Genomic DNA, 10170 nt, shown 5'->3' with positions numbered 1-10170 from the left:
CCACCATTTATCTTTTGATTGGCCCTTGAGTTCCCATCTTTTTGCTATTGTGAATAATGCTGTGATAAACAGGTGTTCATATATGTTTGTGCCATGGCTCTTTATTTCTCTAGGATATCTCTAGTAGTGGTATTGCTGGATCATGTGATACCTGTTTCTAACTTGTTAAGCAAACATTCTGTTTTCCATCATGGATGTACCACTTTACAATATCACTAGCAGTGTATGAGAGTTCCAGTCTCCCCACCTATGCCCTCATCAGCATTTGTTGTTTTCTGAGATGTTTTGTTTTTTTTCATCATTGCTGTTGCTGGAGATGATATTGTTGCTTTGACTTGCATCTCTCTAATAGCTAATGATTGCAAACATCTCTTCATATATTTGTTGGCTGCCTGAAAGTCTTTGAAGTTATTCATGTCCTTTGCCCATTTTTAAATTGGATTGTCTGTCTTTTCGTTGTTAAGGTGTTAAGGTTTTCTATAAATTTTAGAGATTAATTCCTTGTCAGGTACGTCATTGCCAAATTTTTTTCCCTAGTCTGTAGATTCTCTTTTTACTCTTTTGGAGGTCTTTGGATGTACATAAGTGTTTAATTTTTAGAGGTCTCCGTCATCTAGTTCATCTTTTTGCTTGTCGATTTTTTGTTACGTTTGATCGACTTAGTTATGCCGTGATTTAGCAACTCTGTTTTTCCTTCTATGATCTTCATGGTTTTAGGTTTTACATTTAGATCTTTGATCCATCTTGAATTAGTTTTTGTGTATGGTATGAGGTATGGATCCTGTTTCATTTTTCTGCAAATAGATATCCAGATTTGCCAGCACCATTTGTTAGAGACTATCTCATCCCCATTTCGTGGATTTCAGCCCTTTGTCAAAGGTCAGCTAGATAGATTTACTTCAGGGCTGTGAGTTCTATTGGGCCGTGTCTATCATTGTACCACTACCACACTATTCACTACCTTGGTAGTAGTAGGTTCTGAGATCAGGAAGCATGAGGCCTCTTGCTTTGTTTTTCTTCAGTAGTGCTTTGCTTATCTCGGGTCTCTTTCCATATTAAGTTGGTGATTAGTTTTTTCATGTCTTTAAAGACTGTTTATGGAATCTAGATCAGGATTGCATTATATCTATAGATAGTTTTGGGTAGTATTGACTTTTTCACAATGTTAAGCCTTCTTATCCTGGTTAATTATTGAACACATTTTAGTCCCTCCTAGGCTTCTGCTAACCAGATGGCTGGCTGGTGGTTCAAACCCACCAGCCACTCCTTGGAAGGAAAATTGGACAGTCTACTTCTGTAGAGATACCACCTTGGAAACCCAAGGAGGGGCCGCTGTGAGTCGATTCGACTTGATGGCAGTGAGTTTGGTTTTGTTTTGAGTTAGGCTTAAAGGGAGAAGATCTGGTGGTGTGTGCTTAAAACATTTGGTTGTGAACCAAACGGTCAGCAGTTTGAACCCACCACCCACTCTGAGAGAATGATGAGGGAGTCTGCTCCCTTAAAGATTTACATACTTGGAAATATGGTGCAATTCTACTCTGTCATGTAGGGTCACTATGAGTCAGAATCAACTTGTTGGCAGTGGGTTTGGTTTTTGGCTTATGCTCAGAGGGCTCAATTAAACTTTTGGATGTCTAAAGTTGGGAGAAATGATTGGTCAAAATGCATGCTCCAATAAACATAGGCTCTGGGTCCTTTGGGACATGAGTGGTTAGGTCTAAGAGGATTTCTCAGAGGAATTGACCCCTTGAGGTTTGCAAGGTGATCAAGGAGGGGAAAAGCATTTTCTAGCATATGAGAGGACAACAGATGTGTGAAGATGGCATATTTGGGGCTTGCAAGTATACACAGAGCATAAATCCCTTTTTAAGGGAGAGAGAAGAAGAAGAGAGGATTGTAAAGATTTTGCATTTTCACTAAGGCAATTATGATAGCCTTTATTTACTGAATGCACTGTGTTGGACATGATTCCAAACGTTTTACTCAACTAAGGTAATCTTCATAATAACCCCATATAGATAGGTACTGTTTTAATATCCCCAACTTTATAGGTAAGAAAACAAGCAAGGAGAACAAGTCAATAAAATGCAGCCAGGGTCTAAATCTTGGTAGTAAAGGGAGGGAGAGGAATTCAAGAATGAAGGAGTGGAGTAATAAATATGCAGTGACAAGTTTCATAAGAGCTGAAAAATCCTCACTGGATTTGGCAGTAGGATCACTAGTGGTTCAACAAGTACAATTTTAACAATCTAATTGTATGTACATATCATATTAAGATGGTTTTAAGAAAGCATAGGAGTTGAAGGAGTTGGATCTACCTTTATCTTGAAAGTTTGTGAAAGGAAACAAACTTCATGGTGTAGTAGACAGACTGGGAGTCAGATCTGGTTTTAAATTCTGGCTGTGCCTTTGTATAATGCTGTGCTAAACTGCCCAAGGAAACCTGTTACCCATAAATGGGACAAAGCACACTTCCCACAGGGTTGTTGTATTAAATTATAGATTAATGTACATGAAATAACTGGAACACTGTAGGTACACTTTAAAATGGTAATTGTTAAGATTGAGGGAGGGTTTGTTTTAAAAGATTAGAATGTTAATAAATTGAAAAGAAGCTACAGGCAAAAGAGGTTGAAAAGTGAAGTCCCTGGTTTCATAGCTAGTGACATGGGCTGTGCTCAGTGCTCACTCCACTCCCCAGATCAGATCCAAGAGAAGTAACATTCCCAGAATATCTAGAGAAGCTTAAAAACCTAAGTCAGTCTTGGAAAGTGGGTGCTAAGGAGGATTTTTACCTTAAATATGCCTTTCAAGCATACTCTTTCACTTAGCCTTTCTTCAAGTCTAGGATGGGGAGTGACTTGGGGAGAGTGTTAGAAATGTGGGTACGTCCAAGCCCCTACAATCCTTTCGTGAGGCAGATGCTACCCGAGGAGCTCTCTGGCAACTCCAGAGCCCTCTCTAGGATTTCTTATCATGTGTGTGCATGATTGTCTCGCGCAATTTCCTGTGCGCGACGATGCGTGTGCGCAGAGGCTTGAAGTGCGTGCGGCCCGTCCTCCCCTCCCGCCTGCGCGGGACACCGCCAGAGAGAAACGTGGCGGGTGCCCAGCGCATGCCGGGGGGCCGCGGGCCCAGGCATCTCTAGCAACGGGCCGCCAGCCTCAAGCTGGGGTGAGAGAGGCTGGGATGGATCAGCCAGTCATCACTACTTCCACTGCTGCTGTAAGGAACGACCTGGGGGCAGGGCGAATGGGTGGTCACAGCCCAGGTACAGCTGGCCTCGCTCTCCGGCCCGCCCTACCTCCTGCTGCTCTAGGCTCTACTACTGCCCTGTCCCAGGCCTGTGCCGGTCTCCCACCTCCCTCGGATCCTGGCCCGTTTGCCTCGGCTCTCCTTTATTCTTCCTGCCTTTCTCTTCCAACCCTAACTTTAACACCTTCTCTTCCTAGTCTTGTTCTCTCCTTCGTTTTATTTTCTTCTCCTTGCTGCCTCCCTTATCCTTTCTCATCACCCTTTGTTTTCTGTATTTTTTTAAATCATCATCATCATCATCACGTCCTCTTCTGTCTCACTACTAGCTCTACCGAACAACTGCTCCAGTAGGATAACAATTCTTTCACTTTCCCCTCTTTTGGGAAGAAAATGGGTTTTCCCTGCCTCTATCAGTCTATCAGATGTGTTTTTGCCAGCCTCCTATTTGAGAATTCATAAAATATTTGAAACTACCCTTTAAAAAAAAATAAAAATAAACCTGGCTGAGGGATATTTAACTTGTCTTCTCTCTTCCCCCTTACAGTAAATGGGAAAATGAGTGTAGTTCGGCAGCTTTGGACAAAATGAAACAGCACTTGCCAGTTACCTTTAGATAGATCATGGTTACTTCTCCCGTTCTTCTGACCTCATTTTCCTGGTTCCTAGGTAGAGATGTGATCATTGTGGAGATGTTTATGACAGACCTGTCTGAGAAAGTTCAATTTCTGTGAATATAAATCTGCAGCAGAGAAGATTCAACATAAATCTAATAAAGGGAATATATAGGAAGAAATTCAGACTTAGCAGTGTGTATGAAACAATGTTTTTCAGAGAAATGCAAATACTTCACAGTAAAATAAAGGCTAGGGCACGCATAAATACAGTGGATTTAAGTTACTTCTTGTTGTTGTTTAAGTTACTAGGCTGGAAAAATTAATTAAATATAAACTACCTAATTAGGTTGTTTATACTTAATACATTCTTGAGATAGCCCATTTTTATTTTTATTTTTTTATTGTGATTTGGGTGAAGATTTACAGAGCAAATTCACTTTCCACACAGCAGTTCACATATACTTTGTCTCGTGTCATTGACCACAGTTCACCACAATGCAACAGCTCCCCTCCCACTTCCTCCCCATAGTTACCTCTTCCCAGTGTCCATCCCTCCATACTCTCCTGCCCCCTGAGCTGTCTCCCTGTGCATAAGCAGCCCTTCTTTCTCCCATGATTGTTCTCTCCATTTACTTGAGGTAAATGTTTAACTCACATACCTGTACTTTGTTTGGCTGGAAACCACAGGTGTGGGTTCAATTCCAGACCTGAAGGGCAGCTAGGGGCCATAGTCTCAGTGGTTCTACCAGGCCCCATCGGACCAGCAAACCTGGTCCCCACCTTTTTTTTTTTCTTTCCTCCAAATGACTTTGAGTTTTGTTCCACATTGTTCTCCCTCTCTATCCAGGATCTCCTACATAGATCCCCTTCCAAGTGAGATAGCCCATTTTTAACAGTAAAAACAGAAGCATTATAAATGAGAGTAGAACTCAATATCTGAATGATTTTACCTGATACTTAAAATGGAAGGCAAATGCTTCCTTGGAAATGAGGAACACTAAAATAATCTTCTGAACTAGGCAAATGAGATATCAAAAATAATGTTGTTGTTACACACAGTCAAGTGGGTTCCACCTCATAGCAACCCTGTGTACAATAGGGTAAAACACTGTCTGGTCCTGTGCCTTCTTCACAACTGATGATGCTATGTTTGAGCCTATTGTTGCAGCCACTGTGTGAGTCAGTCTTGTTGAGAGCCTTCCTCTTTTCGCTGGGCCCTCTGTTTTACCCAGCATAGTGTCCTCCTCCAGGGAGTGATCCCTCCTGACAACATATCCAAAGTACATGAGGAAGTCTTGCCATCCTCGCTTCTAAGGAACGTTCTGGCTGCGCTTCTTCCAAGACAGATTTGTCTGTTCTTCTCACAGTCCATGGTATATTCCATATTTTTCACCAACACAATACTTCAAATATATCAATTCTTTGATCTTCCTTATTCATTGTCCAGCTTTCACATGCATATGAGGCAAATGAAAATACTGTGTCTTGGGTCTGGTGCACCTTAGTCCTCAAAGTATCATGTTTGCTTTTTAACACCTTAAAGAGATCTTTCGCAGCAGATTTGCCTGATTTAATACATTGTTTGATTTCTTAACTGCTGCTTCCATGGCCATTGATTGTGGTCATTCATTCAAGTAAAATGAAATCCTTAACAATTTCAATCTTCTGTTTAACATGATGTTCCCTATTAGTCCAGTTGTGAGGATTTTTTTTTTTAATGTTGAGGTGTAATCCATACTGCAGACTATAATCTTTGATCTTCATCAGTAAGTGCTTCAAGTGCTTTTCATTTTCAGCAAGCAAGGTTTTGTCATCTGCATGTTGCAGTTTGTTACTGAGTCTTCCTCTAATCCTGGTGCTGTGTTCTTCATATAGTCCAGCTTCTCAGATTATTTGCTCATCATAGAAGATGGTGAAAAGATACAACCCTGACACATAACCTTTCCTGATTTTAAACCATGCAGTATCCCCTTGTCTGTTCAAATGATTGCTTCTTGATCCATGTATAAAGTTCCTCATGAACACAAGTGTTCAGGAATTCCCATTCTTCACAATATTATCCATAATTTATGATCTACACAGTCCAGTGCCTTTGCATAGTCAATAAAACACAGGTAAACACGTTTATGATATTCTCTGCTTTCAGCCAAGATCCTTCTGACATCAGGAATGATATCCCTTGTTCCACATCCTCTTCTAAATCCAACTTGAATTTCTGGCAGTTCCTTGTCAATGTAGTGCTACAACCATTTTTTAATTATCTTCAACAAAATTTCACTTGCATATGATATTAATAATGATGTTGTTGTTGTTGGTAGGTGCCATCGAGTTGGCTTGGACTCATAGCGACCCTTTGTACAACAGAAGGAAACAATGCCCGATCCTGTGCCAGCCTCACAGTCCTTGCTATATCTGAGCCCATCGTTGCAGCCACTGTGACAATCCATCTTGTTGAGGGCCTTCCCCTTTTTTGCTAACTCTCCACTTTACCAAGCATGATATCCTTCCCCAGGGACTGGTCCCTTCTGACAACATGACCAAAGTAAGTGAGACAAAGTTTGGCCATTCTTGCTTCCAAAGGGCATTCTGGCTGCACTTTTTCCAGGGCAGATTTGTTCATTCTTTTGACAGTCCATGGTACATTCAGTGTTCTTTGCCAACATCACAACTCAAAAGCATCAACTCTTCTTTGGTCTTCCTTGTTCATTGTCCAGCTCTCACACACTTATTAGGCGATCAAAAATACCATGGCTAGGGTTAGGCACACCTTAGCCTTCAAGAAGACATCTTTGTTCTTCAGCACTTGAAAGAGGTCTTTTGCAGCAGATTTGCCCAGTGCAATATGTCGTCAGAAGTCTTGACTGCTGCTTCCATTGGTGTTAATTGTGGAATCAAGTAATATGAAATCTTTAATGTTTTGATTACCTAGTGCCACTCTGACAGAAATATACCACAATGGGTAGCTTTAACAAACAAGAATTTATTCTCTTACAGTTTGGAGGCTTTATGTCTGAGTTCAAAGTGCCAGACTCTAGGGGGTAGGTGAAAGCCCCTCAACCTTGGGCTTCAGCTTTGCCTCCTGCTCCTGGCCCACTGAAGCTGGAGGCTTTTCTTCACTCAGACAGCTGCTGGCTTCTGAGGCTGAAAAACCCAAGGTTGACAAGTAAAAAGGCACAGTCCCAATGTTAGCAAACAGCATGGCAGGCCACTAATTCAAGTCCATTGAAAGGCCCCAGATCGGCAGAGCACGGCAGGCTGCTGGACAATGACTCGGCTACATGGAGGGTTCAAGCATGCCATAAGCTAGATACCATTCCCAAAGCTGCTGTTTATATACTGGAAGCAGACCACATCCCTAAAGCAGCTATTCAGCTGCTTGTGGTAGATCCCACCATGGAGTTGATGGCTACCAGTATCATCATGGGAAATAACAACCACCAGCTGCCCAGCCACTCAACCAGGCCCAGCCAAGGTGACACACAACCTTAACTATCACATTTAACAACTTTAGTTTTTTTCTCCATTTATTGTAATGCTGCTTATTGGTCAAGTTTTGAGGATTCTTTAATCTTCATCAGTAAGTGCTTCAAGTCATCCTCATTTTCAGCAAAGTTGTGTCATCTGCATATCACGGGTTGTTAATGAGTCTTCCTCCAATCCTGATGCTATGTTTGTCTTCATATAGTCCAGCTTCTCTGATTATTTGCTCAGCATACAGATTCAATAAGCATGATGAAAGGATACAACCCTGACACATTCCCTTCCTGATTTTAAACCATGTGGTATCCCCTTGTTCTGTTCAAATGACTGCCTCCTCATCTATGTCTATGTACAGGTTATTGTTGAGCACAATCAAGTGTTCTGGAATTTCCTTTCTTCTCAATGTTATCCATAATTTGTTATGATCTCCAAAATCAAATGCTTTTGCATAGTCAATAAAGCACAAGTAAACATCTTTCTGGTATTCTTTACTTTCAGCCAAGATCCATTTGACATCAGCTATGATTGTTCCTTGTTCCATGTCCTCTTCTGAATCCAGCTTGCATTTCTGGAAGTTCTCTGTCAATATGCTACTGCAAGCATTTTTTAATTATCCTCAGCAAGATTTTACTTGCATGTGATGATAATGATACTGTTTGATAATTTACACATTCTGTGGGATCACCTTTCTTTGAAATGGGTATAAATATGGATCTTTTCCAGTTAGTTGGCCAGATAGCTGTCTTCCAAATTTCTTGGCATAGCCAAGTGAGTGCCTCCAGTGTGGCATCCATTTGTTGAAGCATCTCAATGGGTATTCCATCAATTCTTGGAGCCTTGTTTTTTGCCACTTCCTTCAGTGCAGCTTCTGACTTCTTCCTTTAGTACCATTGGTTCCTGATCATATAGTACCTCCTGAAATGGATGAACATCAACCAATTCTTTTTGGTATAGTGACTTTGTGTATTCCTTTCATCTTTTGATATTTCCTGTGTCATTCAATATTTTGCCCATAGAATCTTTCAGTATTGCAACTCAGGTCTTGAATTTTTTCTTCAGTTCTTTCAGCTTGAGAAATGCTGAGCACGTTCTTCTCTTCTGGTTTTCTAACTTCACATCTTTGCACATTTCCTTATAATAATTGACTTTGTCTTGAGCTGCTCTTTGAAATCTTCTGTTCAGCTGTTTTATCTTGTTATTTCTTCCATTTGCTTTAGCTACTCTTTGTTCAAGGGCAAGTTTCAGAGTCTCTTCTGACATCCATTTTAGTCTTTTCTTCCTTTACTGTCTTTTTAATGACCTTTTGCTTTCCTCATGCATGATGTTCTTGATGTCATCCCACAATTCCTCTGGTTTTTGGTCATTGGTATTCAATACATCAAATCTATTCTTTAGATGGTCTCTAAATTCAGGAGGGATATTATCAAGGTCATATTTTGGCTCTTGTGGACTTGTTTTAATTGTCTTCAGTTTCAGCTTGAACTTGCATATGGGCAGTTGATGGTCTGTTCCACAGTCAGCTCCTGGCCTTGTTTTGGCTGAAGATATTGAGCTTCTCCATCACCTACATCCACAGATGTAGTCGATCTGATTCCTGTGTATGCCATCTGGCAAAGTCCACATGTATAGCCATTGTTTATGTTGCTGCAAAAGGGTATTTGCCATGAATGTCATTGGTCTTGCAAAATTCTATCATCCGGTCTCCAGTGTTATTTCTATCACTAAGGCCATATTTTCCAACCTAGTGGTTCTTCTTTGTTTCCAACTTTTGCATTCCAGTCACCAGTGATAATCAACACATCTTGATAACATGTTTGGTCAATTTCAGACCACAGAGGTTGGTAAAAATCTTCAATTTCCTTGTCTTTGGCTTTGGTGGTTGGTGCGTAAATTTGAATAATAGTATTAATTGGTCTTCCTTGTAAAAACCAAAAACCATACTCACTGCCATCGAGTCATTTCCAACTCATAGCGACCTTCTATCACTGGCAGCATTGTACTTCAGGATACATCTTGAAACATTCTTTGTGATGATGAATGCCACACCATTCCTCTTCAATTTGTCATTCCCGGCATAGTAGATCATATGGTTTTCTGATTCAGAATGGCCAAAAACAGTCCATTTCAGCTCATTAATACCTAGGATATCAATGTTTATGCCTTCCTTTCATTTTTGACAACTTCCAGTTTTCCTAGGTTCATTCTTCATACATTCCATGTTCCAATGATGAATGGATGTTTGTAGCTGTTTCTTCCCATTTTGAGTCATGCCACACCAGCAAATGAAGGTCCTGGAAGCTTTACTCCATCCATACATATCATTGAGGTCAGCTCTACTCTGAGGATGCAGCTGTTCCCCAGTCATATTTTGAATCCCTCCGACCTGAGGGGCTCATCTTCTAGCACTCTATCGGACAATGTTTCAGGGCTATTCATAGAGTTTTCCAGTAATATATCAGACAGTGTTTCACTGCTATTCATAAGGGGGCCAATTCTTTGAGAAGTGGATGACCACTTCCTTCTTCCCAGTCTTAGTCTGGAAGCTCTGCTGAAACCTGTCCACCATGGATGACCCTACTGGTATTTAAAATACCAATGGCATAGCCTCCAGCCTCATAGAAACACACAAAGCATTACAGTACAACAAACTGACGAACAGGTGGTGGGATATTAATGATACTGTTTGATAATTTCTACATTCTGTTGGATCACCTTTCTTTGGAACATGAAAGCTATTAAAACTAACACCTACCGTTTATTATTATTTGTTTATTATTTTTAATGCATTTTATTGGAATATAATTTATGTACAGTGAAATAC

General features: G+C 40.6%; 1 protein-coding gene across 1 annotated transcript in view; it reads left to right on the top strand.

Moving 5' to 3' along the window:
* Window positions 1-3019: 3019 nt before the first annotated feature.
* Window positions 3020-10170, top strand: part of STPG4 (sperm-tail PG-rich repeat containing 4) — a 94662-nt gene continuing 87511 nt past the window's right edge. The window contains 1 exon segment of the mRNA XM_007944423.2: window positions 3020-3100. Coding sequence (XP_007942614.2) covers window positions 3020-3100 — 81 coding nt within the window.

Source organism: Orycteropus afer, unplaced genomic scaffold (assembly GCF_000298275.1).
Source record: "Orycteropus afer afer isolate SDZICR_OR568_19922 unplaced genomic scaffold, OryAfe1.0 scaffold00124, whole genome shotgun sequence".
NCBI lineage: Eukaryota > Metazoa > Chordata > Mammalia > Tubulidentata > Orycteropodidae > Orycteropus > Orycteropus afer.
This window is presented reverse-complemented; position numbering and strand designations above follow the sequence as displayed.